This window comes from Alosa alosa, chromosome 4 (assembly GCF_017589495.1).
Source record: "Alosa alosa isolate M-15738 ecotype Scorff River chromosome 4, AALO_Geno_1.1, whole genome shotgun sequence".
Classification (NCBI taxonomy): Eukaryota; Metazoa; Chordata; class Actinopteri; order Clupeiformes; family Clupeidae; genus Alosa; species Alosa alosa.
Genome location: NC_063192.1, coordinates 6875103 through 6890908, shown reverse-complemented (window position 1 = coordinate 6890908; position 15806 = coordinate 6875103). Strand labels below are relative to the sequence as shown.

General features: G+C 42.2%; 1 protein-coding gene across 1 annotated transcript in view; it reads right to left on the bottom strand.

Annotated features, from left to right (window-relative positions):
• The window catches only part of LOC125292770 (E3 ubiquitin-protein ligase PDZRN3-B-like), a 53912-nt gene that overhangs the window by 5033 nt on the left and 33073 nt on the right, over positions 1 to 15806 (bottom strand). Inside the window, exons 4-6 of the mRNA XM_048240178.1 lie at positions 1394 to 1695; positions 864 to 951; positions 69 to 164 (exon numbers count right to left, since the gene is read on the bottom strand). Of these exons, the coding sequence (XP_048096135.1) occupies positions 69 to 164; positions 864 to 951; positions 1394 to 1695 (486 nt within the window). The remainder of the gene's footprint in view (positions 1 to 68; positions 165 to 863; positions 952 to 1393; positions 1696 to 15806) is intronic.

Below are 15806 nucleotides of genomic sequence, written 5' to 3'. Positions count from 1 at the left end.
TCTTCCTGGTTCGCCTGGCTCTGTCCCCACCCTGTATGTGTTTCTGACCCCTGTGATGTTTGTGTTACCTCACTGACGTAAACCCCAGTCTCGTCCTCGTCAGTGCGGTAGCACAATGTCAGACCCAGCTTGTCCTGGGTGCTCATTCTCTGCAGATCCACCTCCTGCAATCACAAGACAAACACATACTGTCATGGCAAATACACACACACACACACACACACACACACACACACACACACACACACACACACACACACACACACACACACACACACAACACACACACACACTGGTCATGAGGATGAATACACACAACCAGATTGTTGATCTGTGATGGTCTGTGTCCGATGCAATTTGGGCTTTTGTTGAGATAAAAATCATCAGAACATACTGAAGTAAACCATGGCAGTTTCATACCCTAAGGCGGGGATCACATTGACCAGCAGCAAGTGGCATATTTTCTATTGTTTGCAATAGTTCTGTAGCAAAGTGTTTGGCACTTACACTAGTGACAAAAGAGCTGAGAGTTGAACTTCAAAAAATTGAAGTTGAATTTTATATAGCCTTCACTTTCTGAGCAACCTCATCCTTACACACACACACACACAGTAATTAGTGTCCCATTTTAGTGCTTCATCATACGGTTGGTTTATCCTATGCCTAATACTCTTTCTTTTAAGGACAGATAGATGACTCAGCTGTCAAAAATATTATAAAATGATGGAGCAACCTGATTCATCTTGTTGCCTGTCAGCACCAATAGTCTTCATATATCTACTTGAGAGTCTAACAAAACAGCTGTGTGTGTGTGTGTGTGTGTGTGTGTGTGTGTGCACAAGGATGGCAAATATCAAAATTACCTCATATTCTAGCTCCTCTTTGTCAAGCTCTTGCTGAATGCCTTCTAGATATTCACTGGAGTAAAAACAGTCACAGTTTGGCATGCAACTGCAGAAGGAAAAAAAAGACAGCACAAACCAGTTCATCTTCATCACCATCTACTGTACATATGCAATCAACGAATACTCAGTCATGCACAATCAAATCCTGGGGTAAATTTTGTCACACCGTAAAACATCTTTCAAGCATTTTTCATGTAAATCTATGGCTAATGCTATTATTAGTCAATTTGTGAAGTCAAATCTATAAAGACCACATAATTTAGTCTCAAGAGTATGTATTTATAAAATCTGTAGGTCTACTACACAGTAAGTCACTTTGGATAGAAACATATGGCCCTTGCTTTTAATTATTTAAATTGTATGACCATTGGCACTTTGGAAGGCACCATGAAACAAAATGTAATATCACTATTATTATTATTATTATTATTATTATTATTATTATTATTATTAAGGAGTGATAGTGAATGAGCATGTGTCCTCCTCACTCTTTGGGTAGCAGGTATTCCCCCAGCATAGGCATGGGGGACATGGCCAAGGGCCCCAGGGAAGAGGCAGGCATCTGGGTGAGAGTGGAGATGTGCTCCAGGGTGATGTCCGTCTGTGTGCTGCTGTCCACTCCTCTGTGGTTGCAGGCTGGTCTGCCAGACATGGACACCATTGCTGCTGCTGTCGGTGTGTGTGTGCCAGACGTTCGCCGCAGCACCTGCACCTCCACGGGCTCTCTGGCCAGGTGGAAGGCCTCCACAGCCTGGTCATGGGATGCCTTGGACAGGTCCCTGCCATTCACCTGGAGACAGGGTAGGTGTTAGTGGTGTGTTACTGCTGTATAGTGCTTACGATTCTGTGCTAAAAACAATGAAATGACCATGAGCAACACCAATATTGCAGAGCAGTGTTAACCATCAACAATGGAAAAACACATTTTGTTTTTACCTACATAAATAATGTCAAGTAAACAGACATGTCAAGTTGTATTTGGGAAGTCAAATACTGTAGGTTATTGCACTGGGAGTCCAGAGGTGTTTCATTCAATACCAGACTTAATTACAGTAACACGGTAGTGCTCGACACTCAGTGGATAATTGCTTATTGGATGCAAATGCAAATTGCAAATCCTATTCAAATGAAACTGAAACCGGGAGGAGAAATTCAATTCAGCAGTCAGGAAGCTCAGTGAGGCTTCAAGGGACCCACAATCTAAATTAAACGGTCTGTCAGCACTCAGAGATGGCCTGCACCCAGTGGTGATAACCTTCTGACCCACCCTGTGTCCCATCTTGAACTGTGTGTGCATGTCTGTCTGTGTGTGTGTGTGTGTGTTTGTGCACTGGGGTAGATAACATTGATGAGGCTTCTTTAAGGTCACTGGCCTTACAAAGGCTTCTAGTCACTGCCATTCTCGCTCCCCTTTTTGAAATGATTGACTCCCCCCCCCACCCCTGTAATTCCAACTGGGCACATTGTTTAAAATATTCCATTAACAACAGGCCATTCTGTTGTTGTGTCCGTGTTTGTCTTGTTTCACTGGTCTTCACCTTAACATTCCATTAAGACACTCTCGGGCCAGCAATTTGAAATGGCTAGGGTTGAGATCGATGGTAGAGATGAGCACAGTGCCTGTGGGTCAATGTGTTTTGTCTGTGTTGCTCTTGCTTTAACGGTTTTCCGTTTTTGGTCTTGTATCCCCTCACCCCTTCAGACTGCACTGGTTTACTAAACCATCGTCTTGCCCGGTCAAAACCCAATCGATATCTATGCATGTTGTCTTTTCTTGGGAAACTTCTGTATCAGTATATTTACAGTATCATTAATGGCACAGAAAAAAAACAGTCCTGACTGCACAGTACTGTCTGGGCCAAACTCCACTGCTCTGGTCCAGAAAGCCCAAACTAAATCAGACAGAATTCACACAGAGATGCCCCTGGGCGAGTGTGTGTGTGTGTGTGTGTGTACGTGTGTGTGTGAGAGAGAGAGAGAGGGAGAGAGGCAAAGGTGCATGGCTGATGTGCATATTAATAACCTAAATAGATGAATGCTTATCTCTGCCAAGCGATAACACCATCCCCTCCAATCTGCTCAGCGGCTGCTCATGGGCCGTGAAACCTGCCAGAAGGGCACTGCTGCTCACCTCCCCTGCTCTCCTCAGCAGCAAAACTGCACAGTCCTCCTGGCTTCTGACAACCACATGGGTATTTTGCATAACTAAGGGAGAGGAGTGATAAAAAGCACATGCCGGCCTTTCCAGACAGCAAAATGGAGATTATGGCCACAAAAAGACTACGGTTATTGCCGTGGACACTCCAACATGAACCACACAAATGTACCAATGAATTTGTGATGATGCAGAAATCCACTGTAGCATTCATCTAGTCATCCATGCTCTACACACCCTTAACACAACAGTGTGTAGATCTCTTACCTTAACATAGTGGCTTCAAACTCATTTTGCTCATTCTGATTTCCCAGACATTACTGATTCAAGCAAACCAAGTATTGCACTAACATTGTTGTAACGTGCAGAACCCTTTTCATCAGTTTCAATGCACTGGTTACCACCTTAGCGTAGTGGAAATGGGAACCCGGGGCATCGAAAATTTACCACAGCTTTTACATTGTGTTGCTTTAAATGTAAACCTGACTTTTTTAACGGAGCCCCCCCCCACACACACACACAAATCACACACATAGTTAAAGATTGACTAATTCCATTGACATAGAAAGACGCCTAATTAGATCCACTCAATATCACAGCAGAATCAGAACAGCATTTCACAAGACATTTGCTGTGGGAGACAGTTATTAGGCTAACTAATGCTCTCACTGAGAGATCTTTAATGTCATTACTTATAACATCCAAGAGATCATTTATGTGTGTGTGTATGTGTGTCTTAAAGAAAGAGAAACTTCTTCAGAGTCTTAAGCACCTCCCCAACCAATAAAGTTCAGATCAAACTTGAGAGTATCATCGAGTCCTAATGAACAAGTCAGTGCCAAGTCCAAGCACCTCGCTGTGATCTCCACGGCACTTGTCTCCTCTTGCTTCGTCAGCGGCAGCACACTGAGCTGCGCTCGTTGAGATCTCCTGTCTCCCCCGTCTGCGGAGCAGTCGACGTCATGTTTCACGTTCGCTCACTGTCTCCCATCTCCTTGCTCTCTCCACGTTACTCACGTGCCTCCTGGCACACGGGTCTAAAATTCGCCCGCTGCATACCGCCTGCCACCCAATGCCCACTGCTGCTTTTGTGCTTAATGCTCTTGGACCATACATTTCAAACTGTGTGCTTCGATTGCTAAAGTAGGCCATGTAATCTTTAGATCTCTGTGTGTTCCACCACCACTGGATTATGGGAAATTTGACAGCAAGGGTTAGCCTAAGTGCTAATCTCCTGGCTCGCACATCAGCCATGCACACAGCTTGATAGGGTTGCCATGAAAAAAATAAATAACAGGATTTGACTGATGTCAAATGACAGATGTAACAAATGAAACTGTGAGACATTAGATTTATACTAAGTGTTCTCAAAAGAAGTTGGCAGATATTTTGCAACAGACAACAGGTATACTGCTGGCTCCAACAAGAGACTAAAGGCAAAAGCGGGCGTACACACTTAGCCACAACTGCCTAGTCATGAATATACTCTTTCTGCTCCTTAACTGCACTTCAAAACAAGAGGCCGACAACAGCATTACCTGAGAACATTACCATCATATTGAAGCTGACCTGGTTCTTTACTACCATACTTGAGTCGGTTTTCAGCCCTTGGTAGTGACCTAACTACCATGGCCCATGAAAAAATTAGCAGACAGCCAAGTAGCAAGATAGTCACACACTCACAGATACAGTATGAGCAGGAAAATGTAGAGGGCTGCTGCACAGAAGAACGGAAAACACTGCACCAACAACTGCATTGAATACAAATAAAAGCTATAAAGCAAAAACTCAGCATCCATCAAGGTATTGTGGTAATTGTGTTCTCAACATAACTACAAACACTGCTCTCTCTCTCACACACACACACAAACACACACACATGCACAGACCCACATCTAACAATAAGAACCAAGAAAGCAGGCATTCATGTCACTTTTAAGTGGTGTTGTTACCTGGCAGATGTTGTACAGGAGTCTGCAGTGCTCATCCGACCTCTGCACCAAGCACAGACGGCAGCCCATGGTGCAAATGCGCCAGCGTTGCACGCTCCTCATAGACGCACGCACACACACACACTCACAAAAAGACACAGAAAGCCTAATGCACGTGGAGGCGACTGCTTCTCTGACTGGCTGCTTGTCCGCTAGCGGCGCAGACAAGTGTATCACTGAGATTTAAATAGAAGAGTGGCCCCTGCTAGCCCTGCGTCTCTCTGTGTGTGTGTGTGTGTGTGTGTGAGACAGAGAGGGAGAGAGAAAGACAAAGATAAACTGAGAGTGTGTGTATGTTCTTGTGTGAGTGTGTGCATGTCTGTGCATGCCTGTGTGCATTTGTATGTGTCTGTGGTTGTGCGCGCATGTACGTTTATGTGAGATTTTCTACACAGCTGTGTGCGTGTGTTTGTGTGCTCTCATATGTGTGTGTCTGTGTGCTTGAGAGAGAAAGACTGTGTGTATGTGTGTGTGCATGAAGGACTCTGCCCATCTCTACCCCCTCCCAGACCCTTCTTCCTCTGCAAAACAACAGAACTGCTCACTCATTCAGAAACACCATTTCCCTCTGCATTCAGTTTTCTGCCGGTAAACAAACACACACACACACACACACACAGAGAGAGAGAGAGATACACACACACAAACACTCACCCCCATCACATTGACAGTTCCCAGACCCCTGGCCAGTCCCCCTGGGTCCCTTCCCAATTTCAGCTTCCCAGGAGAGCTGGCACGGTTAACCTGACGCAACAGAGCCACTCTTTTCCACTCTCTGTGCACAAAATCATCCACACACAACATGTGCATACAATGCCTATGGGGAGTTTCAAGTTCCAAGTGAAATGGCCTATGAAAGTAGGGTAAAAATGAAACATATATAAATGTATGCCCCCTGTCCTTAGTACTGGGTTAAAACACCTACATTCATACATACATACATATCTAGTGTCCCAAGGAGCTCTGGCCCTGGCCGTCTCTGATACAGTAGCACCCAAACCTTGGGGGCATGTGTGTCACGTGGTGCCGCTGTGAATCAGGAACACAACAAAAGCCTAAGCAGCGCACAAGAGCAGCCAGCTGCTGCCTCTGAGACTCCTTTGCTGGCCCTGTCAGTGTGTGTGTGCGTGTGAATGTGTGTGTTTGTGTATGGTGTGTGTGTGTGTGTGTGTATGCGCTTGTATGCGTGAGTGAGAGATATTGTGTGAGTGTGTGTGTGTGTGTGTGTGTGTGTGTGTGTGGTCAGCAGTACCAAGAGGCCTTGCCTGTGGACTCTCCTGTCACTGTCTTTCATCGTTTCAGGTACTACAGTGTGTGTGTTTGAGTGTGTGTGTGTCTGTGTCTGTGTCTCTGTGTGTGTCTATATACTTCCCCATCAGCACAGTAAAGTAGCTGTCCCTGATCTTCATTTTAGGTCTAATGCAGCCTCTTAGTTCTGCAGGATAGAACACTTTACAGAGCCACACATGCACATGCATATCACCAGATTTCTGGGAACATTCTGAAGATTATGTCATCACTATTGAAGACTGGGAGAAAGGGGCTCTCATTTAGTTACGCCCATAATGGCATCTCTTTATAATCATAATGGTAGTTATCTGCCTCACCCTTGATATACTAACGAGAGGAGTCAGTCAAAGGCTGGTTGACGCCATGGAAAAATGATACTGACCTGGAGACAGTGACAGTTTCACAATTCTATTATCTCAATGGAAGCACCGCAGGCTGTGCATTTAGCCCAGGAAGTCCACAAACTGAGAACAGCCCTCTCTGCACAAATATCAGTCCGTCTCTTACGTATTGTTGCTTGTCCTGCCTATAAAATAACACAAGCTATACTATAGTTAACTTCCTCCATAGTTTAGGAAATTACTGAAAATATATACTGTATATATATGAAGTTGTCTTTCATGAGACATCAGTGTGGGACATGCTTTTTTCCCCAGCATGATGCAGTTCCATCATTTTACCAGCAGGGGGTAACTTTCTACAGATATCCAGCTTAGTCCTCATATTCCACACATGGAATATGTTCTCCTCACACTGAATGCAAAATCATTGTCAGTTCATTGTGTCTCATATCATTCCTATCATCACTACAGCAACAAACGAAACCTGCCATGTCAGGCCCATCTTCAAACACATCATGTTTGTTTGTAATTGCATCATATTGGCCTTTCCAGGGTACTGTCCAGCACTGCAAACTAAATCAACATGATCTTCCCTAGGGATAAATACTTGATGAAAAACAACCTTGTGATGGAGTGCATCTTCTCGGTGCTGCGCTGTGTTGTATTTGAGTCTGATATGCTGCATATGGTCTAGTGCTCAGCTATGCTACATGACTTTCTAGTGAGTCATAAGTAACTACATTACTACAGGGCCAAGGGCTCAGAGACTCCCTGTCAATAGATGACAGTCAGAGCAGTTAGTCTTTATAGTGAGCCACAAGGGCAGCATGGATATATGTGGGCAGGATGGTGATGATTATTTATTATTATTTACTATTATTTACACTCTACCTATGGTCGCACCCCATAGAATACCACATACATAACACTTCTGAAAAGTAGTACATAAAACAGTTCATTAGTTATTGTAACCTCCACAGTGAAGTATGATCATGATACATGATGTTTATCCACAACTTTATGCTAAAACCTCACAGAACACAAGACTTACATATCACTTCTGTTGAGTAATATCTATTGAGTAATTCTATGCAGAATGGATAGACACCAAATCTTCCTCAGACAGGCTCTGTAAACATCAGCAGTAGTGGAGAGGTGCGCTTCCCAACGCTGTTGTGCAACAACGATGGAGAGAATGTTGAAATGTTGACTCTCATTGTCATTTAACAGCTATATATATAAATAGTCATCAGTAATTGCCACTGTCCTCCAGGCACATTAAGCAGCCTAAGACCCGAATCTTTCGAAACCGAAAGCCCATGGTACTGGCACGTGACAATCTCGTGAAGAAACCTTAAGAGCCTGATTCAGGGGGAGTGACCCATCTACCTGATGACAGTCCAGGAGCGAGAGAGAGAGAGAGAGAGAGAGAGAGTCCTAACCTGCAGTGTGTTCTTGGAAAAGAGACGAGAGGACTGCGGTTTGCCTCCCTGTTCCTCCTGACCTGTGTGACTCATGCAGTGATCATCGTAGCCTACAGGGGAGGCACATACACGCACAATGTGTCATGCACACTCCTCACTTCACTTTACCTCTGCTCACAACACCTTCACCCATCCCCTCACAGCGAAATGTACAACCATTAGCATAATAACACAGCAGCACCATGCTTTTACAACAGAGGCATTTGTCTTTGGGATTTCCATCAGTGAAAGTCATGTCAGATTTCACTTTCTAAAGTTTTCTGGGGGGTTGTTTTTCCACGGTAGAACATGCCCTCACATATATTAGTGGAGGTGTGGGGGAAAAAAAATAGATAAATCACTTCCACTCCCTCTCTTTCGTCATAACTTTTATTACTGTGAATGTTTGTGGCGGTTTTATGGAGGGGAGGGGATGTTTTGGCGCTGAATGTCATGCAATATCCTTCCACATGTGCTCTTGTGTCTGCGTCAGAAGGTCTAGCTAGAACATCATCACTGGGACTCACACGTTTACACCACCTGTTCAAACACTGGTCTCCATCTCCATCTGCATCTTCATCTCCACCTTCCTCGTGGGACTACGGGCAGATCTCCCCACCTCCACTATCATCCATCAAAAAGAAGAGACATCAAAGCAAGCACTCATGGTGGTTCATTCTTAAAAATGTTTTATTCGAATGGGATCAAAACATATTTAGAAATGCACCTACGCATTCCGACCACCTTATCCACTTGAGCTTGCTGGGATTGCTTTGTCATTGTATCTGAATATCAGCAGCGTTAGCCCAGGTCAGATATTACAATGCCTATAGCTCTGGGACATACTGTGTATATATATATATATAAATATATGTGGTTTGGGGGGAGAGACAAATCAAACAGAACAAGGCTGACTGTCTTCCTCTCTCACACAGCTTATTCAAACAATGTCTCACCAGAGGCAAGAAAAAAAACCTCACCATATCCCTGACATGAAGTGCCTAATGTGAAACACAAGGAGACCTTGTAACTATACACTCAAAAAGGCATTGTTATAATGCCTTTTTATTGATTTATTAAAGGGATATTCCACCATTTGGGGAATTACACTCATTTCGTCATGAGAGTATAGTTCCATGTCAAATCAGCCCAGAAAATCGCCACGTTTCATATTCCGTTGGTCTTATTACACTTTCTAACTTGAGAGGAAACAAGTTTTAAATAGGAAAATTACCGGAAATCTTAGTCACTTTTAAATGTGATGCTAGCAGGTGAGATGCTAATGGTCTAATCCGATTCAATGATCTATGCTAGGCTGGAGCTAAAAGTGGTATCACCAGACTCAGAGAACGGCTTGATGAACTGGAGAAAGGTAAAAATCAATTGTTTAACTCAAGGGGAGGTGAAAAATAAGTGTAATTCCCCAAATGGTGGAATTTAAGTCTCTAAGTAAGACACAATAAAAAAAGTGGGATGGTGTTTGCAGTCCATCCTTAGTGGTGCAGTCCACGATTCTAATCCAGTGTATGCTCAAAAACTCTCTGTTTATGCAAATTCTGGGCACTCAGACTGAGCCATTAACAATTTCAGACAATTAACATGCTGCTTCTGGAGCCCTAAAGGGATGGCTGTAAATTGATTGGCCTTTGAGCTGAACCATGTACAACCTTTTGCCATACTCACATTATTATAACTTAACTTTAATGGCCACAATGTGAAGTTGTGTTGGCACTGATTTTAACATCACTATCTGGTGAGGTCATACCCATTAGAAGCACCAGCTGTCGGCCGGTGTGGTCATCCTTCTACACTTCATATTCAAGGACTGTCACAGTCTCTACACTACCACTACCAGTAGGTAAGTTTCCACACCTATACTCACTGACTTGTATACACTAAACACTTCTGTCTTCTCACACAACATTTAATCATGTTTTGTTTCTAAAACACATACTGATTGTGAAGTTCTAATCATACTCCTACACATAACAACAGTAGAGCAGGGTAGACATTCTTCCTTCAGGGATTGATATGTCTCTACACTGCATATTCAGCCGTTCTTATGTCCCTCTACACCTTCCATTCAAATTCCTATGTCTTTCCACATTAAATACTCACCAATGATTCTCCTCTACTGAACACTATACATAATTGGGTTAATTTTCCAATATACAACTATTCTGATGTCCTTCTGATCCTCATGTTCACCAACACTACATCCTTCTCCTGCTGTTCTGCTACAATACATACTGACACGCTTCTATACTGATAGAATTTTGGTTTGATTTGATTGTACTTCTACGATGCCACTAAATGTTTTTATCTCCCTCTGTTATAACAAACTCAGTTTCCCAAATGAGGCAGAAAAACGGAAATCTGGTGAAATCAGCAGGCTCCTCAGTCAGGGTCTCTGCATTACGCCGGGGAAAACAGCCTCGACTATGAATTACAATCAGCGATGCCCATCAGGAGTGGCCATGTGATCAACCGCAGGGGGACGCACATGGTCTGATGCCAGTCTGACTCTCTCTCTGCTCGCCATGAAGGGCAGGAGGAAGCAAGCAAACACACATACACACACACACACACACACACACCGACGCTGTTCCTCCCTGGCTCCTTGCAATTCATATAATCCAGCACTCTTCTTGCAAGAGCAATATTGTGAAATGAACATATGGTTTAGTTATTAGGCAAAGGCATATTTCTGTGTTTTGGCAGAATTTCATTACAAAATTAGAGATGGAGGTCCCTATCTCTCTCCCTTTCTGTGTGTGTGTGTGTAAGGATGAGGCTGCTTACAAAGTGGAGACAATGGAGTACCTGCAGCCTGTGCAATGGTTACCTCAGGTCACAGACAGAGGCTTACAACTCTTCAAAACAGAACTCTTTTGTTTTTCATTGACTGTCTGTCTTTGCAGTGTCTGTATTTACCTTTCACATGGCCCCTGTGTCTACAATAAAGTTTGGGTGGCTTGACAAGTGCAAGCACTATGGGGCGTAACAAATACAGATGATCCATCACACCCAAAACATGTCATTTTAAAAAAATGATTGAAGAGGAAACAACGGGGATAGACCCACATGAGTGACACCAAAAAAGCTTCATTTTGCATGGAATAGAAAACGAGTCGGCGAGCTCTTTTGGAAACCACACTGAGGGCAGAGAGGAAGACACCACTTGCAATGTGTAAATTAGAAGGTATCTTCACTTAACCCACAGGGGAAAATTACACTTGACAGGCTCCTCTTCCTTCACATGAAGGATTATATACAACAAGTTCGATCTTAACACATGCACTCTGGATATAATGCTAATACTATTTAAGATATTTATATTAGCTCTGTACTGGTATTGTATTTGCATCATGTTGCATCATGTATATTATTTGACCAGAAGGAAGTGCAAATTACAGCAATACATCAAGTGCTGTTGTTTTTCTATTTCCCCACATACAGTAGACTGCTGTCTACTGTATGTGTGATCCATGGTAAACATTAGCAATGAATTTTGTTCAAACCTACTTTCGTTCATCTACTTCTGCCTATGCTGAAGTGCTGTGTGTGCACTGTGTCTACAGTGCAAAAAGTGTATGTGTGTGTGTGGGTGTGTGGTGTGTGTGCACTGTGTCTGCAGTGCAAAAAATAAGATCAGAAAAAAACAGTGTCTGACTAAAGAGTGCGATATAGGAGGGTCTGGCTCTCCGCAAGTGTCAGTCTGAAGGTCATTTTTTAACATGGGGTGGTGGACAGAGAGTGACAGATGATAGAAAGATTGCTGTAATGAGAGAGTTTCTCTCACCGTCTACAGACAGGCAGCCTAAAACAAGCAGATTTGCAGAATTCCCAGCATGAGAAAATGACAAGCAAATGAACACACAGAAGACAAGGAAACTTCCAGAAAAAATGTAGGACGATGCCTTATTATGTAGGGATTGGTAGATTGCCCCCACACTTGCTGAGCATTTGCAATGGTGGGAAATGTCGCCACTCTTTTTGATGCAGTCTATTCTGACATGAGTCCCAATCATACATCATCTGCGTAATGCCTCCAAAATATCTATTAAAAAAGCTACCTTAGTATAGACTCAGAGAGGTTGTGCCATGTTAGAACCTGCTGATATACTGGTCTTCTTGATTTTGGTAGAGGCAGAGGTACAGGTGTAGGTGACTACAGCTTTCAATCGTTCATGTAAGTGAATTAAAACCCTTGTGTAGGATTTTCCTTTTTGCAACACTTCTGAGAGTGCTGACATTATGGATGGCTTCCTCCAGTGACTCCAGTAAATTAAGTTCTTTACGCCTCACTTACTATAGTAAAAATAAGTGATGGTCAGCTGTTCTGGGCTGCCTACAACAGTTTCAAGCACACACACACACATACACTGACCTACATTTCTATGTTAAAGCATTCCATGCTTTTAGAGTAATTTTGGCCAAGCCAGCCAACAATAGCATCAGTACTGCCATGACGTTTCAGTACTGAACCAATCCAGCTCCAATCTGTAAGGGATCTCAATCACCCCCCGATTTGATCTATTACACACTTATAAAGAAACAGCAAGTATTAAAAGCCCAGGAGTACTAATTAATGACATCTTAAAGATATTGCAGATGGCAGCATAGCATATTGATTTCATGTCTGTCTTACAAGAGTCTCCTGGAGAGAGAACTTTACATGACAGCAGCCAAGGAGCAAGAGACAGTGCACAGTAAATAAAACCTATAGCTAATGGAACAGATCTGGTAATGATCTGAAGTAGATCTTGACTGACACTGCATAAAGTACAAGTCAGCTGAAACTGGACTGGCTGATAGCAGCCATTGGGTAGCAACCACAGAACTGTAAGGATGTCTAATTCAATTATATCAACACATAAGGTTCATATGTCTGTATTTGTTTCTGGGTTACAGCTATAATCACACTGGTTTTGTTATCTTGAGTGTATCACAAGTCTTAATTATAGCAAGTAGCATCGCCTGGGTGCAACATATATTGGGGTCCTTCCAGTGGAGTGAAGTCGAGAGCTCACTATCGAGTCATATGGATTACATTTATGTGTTGGAAGCATGGAGATGGGCAGATAGCCTTGCTTATCTGAAGGAAAAATAAAGGAACGTGACAGTCATGAACTTCCTATTAATGTGCACAAACTGTGAATAGGTTTAGAAAAACAAATGTCTGTAAATTTGATCAGATTTTTATTTTCTTGATTAAAGGCTTTTTTGAGGCTGGATTACTAAAATCTACCGGTAAGTACAAATACATGAACAAAATAAAAAGCTGACTTCTTAGAGAGGAAGTTACTGTGAGTGGTCAGTCAGATTTCTCTGGAGTATGTTATCCCAGCCAAGATAAACAGAGGCCAACGTGAAGGCAACGGAGGGGTTCAATTTCACTGAAGCAGCACACCAGAGAGGCTACTCTGACTTTGCCCTACGGCACAGCGCAAAAGAAACAGCAGGGGTCTGCAGGCATCTGACAACAAACCCCGAGCTCCAAAAGATAATATTCATTTAGCCTTCTCCTCTCACTTGGGACATTAAGGGGAACCAGCAGTTTGACATTAATTATGGATAAAACTCAAATGTGGGCGAGTTTTGGACAGAAATGGAGCGCGGAGTCAAATGATAAACCGCATTCGTCAGGCTCTCAAAAGCAGAGAGAGAGAGAGAGATGGGGAGAACATTTTCACACAATATTAAGATGGAGAAAAAAACTCTTCCTGCTTCCACCAGTGGATGCTGCGGATTGTGGGCTGCCAGCCGGCCGCTGAGGCAGTGGGATTATGGGCCATGAAAGGTACCTCACAGTCCGAGGACAGCACACAGCGTGCTCTGCTAGTCAAAGTGGTAGACTCGACACAACACAGACTTGGCCAGGCCAAAGGATCTGAGTTCAAGAGAGTTCAAAATAGTCTTCAAAAGAGTTCAAAATCAACATCAACTCACTATTTCATAACTAAAGCCGCAACTCTCTGTTGCAGGTAGGTAAGGTAGAATAAAAAATCCAATCATTTTCCATTTTGGGTGCTAGGCAGTTTCAGCTGATTTGAATTTGTAATGTGAGGGATAACCATAATTATAGAATTTTTGGTAACACTCCATAATAAGGTGCCATAATAAATAGCAAACTAGTCATTACCTAACCCTTTGTTAATATTTGTTAATTGTTACTAACATATCTATTTGGCACAAGTTAATAGTTTTTTCATCGTCAGTTAAATATTTGTTGTTTGCATAAAATCTGTATGTTAATGTTTTAGCAAATCTATTAACTAATATTGTATTAATATGTGTTAATAGTTAACTAAATGTCTTTTTGGCACTAATTAACAGTTATTTCTTACATCATTTAAATGTTAAATGTTTAACTAATTGTTATTAAACTGTGCTTCTGCCTATCCCAATATAAACCACTCCCCATAGGACCCTTACAATAGATAGATAGATAAATAGATAGATACTTTATTGATCTCGAAGGGGAAATTCAAGAAAAAAACACGGAGCTACCTTGACATGCCGCCACTCTTGTCGGCGCCAGAAACGCTTGCAATAAAGTTGGTTAAGCTTAATTAATATATTAGTAGTATAGCTATAAGCGTGGGGCCCCTTATAATAAAGTTGGTTGAGCTTAATTAATATATTAGTACTATATAACTATCAGTTTGGGGGACCCTTATAATAAAGTTGGTTAAGCTTAATTAATATAATAGTAGTATATAGCTATCAGTGTGGGGCCCCTTATAATAAAGTTGGTTAAGCTTAATTAATATATTAGTAATGTATAACTATTAGTCAGACGGTGAAGAGACTGAGACCAAAACTGGTTTATTCCTTTTTCCTTTTCCCATTTATTCCTTTAGGAAAAGTTTAAACAAAACATGCCTTCAGGCACTGGCATACATAAAACAGCATCTGCACAAGCAAAATAAAAAGAAGTAGTTGAATGGGCTATATTACATGCATGATTCCTATACTCTCACTGTCAGCCCTACTAGCAAGGGAGACGTGCGACATGGAATGTTCAGGTGCACAGAACAACAGTTTATAATATTCTGAGATCAGAGCCGGACAGTAACGGAGTACATTTACTTGAGTACAATTTTGAGGGATCTGTACTTTACTCGAGTATCAATTTTGGGGAGTACTCATGACTTTACTTAAGTACATTTGAGAGGCAAATATTGTACTCTTTACTCCACTACATTTCTATCCATAACCGTGAGTACCCGTTACTACTTCTAAAAAAAAAAAAAAAGGAAAAAAGAAAAATCTTGGAAACCCTCAAGTTGTTGTTTCCCTCTCAAACATGATTGGATTGTGCAGGCACCACTGATTGGGACAGCCTATCAGCAATCACTTTCAGCTTTCCGCCAAAGTCAACTCCATGATTAGATTTAGATAAGAGACAAAACCATGGACGAAACAATGGATGAAGACGCAGCAGGTCCATCCCGGGAATGTGCCAACCCATGGCCCCACCTCGCCAGAGTATTTCAATTTTCTGAACAAGTTAATGATAGTGTTCGCTTCAAGTGTTTCAATTACAAAATAGTATTTTGTATTTGAAATACGTATTTTAAATACATGTATTAGAAATACTGCCCATCCCTGGCAACATGGTAAAAAGATGAAAATGACTTGATTTTACTTTCAAT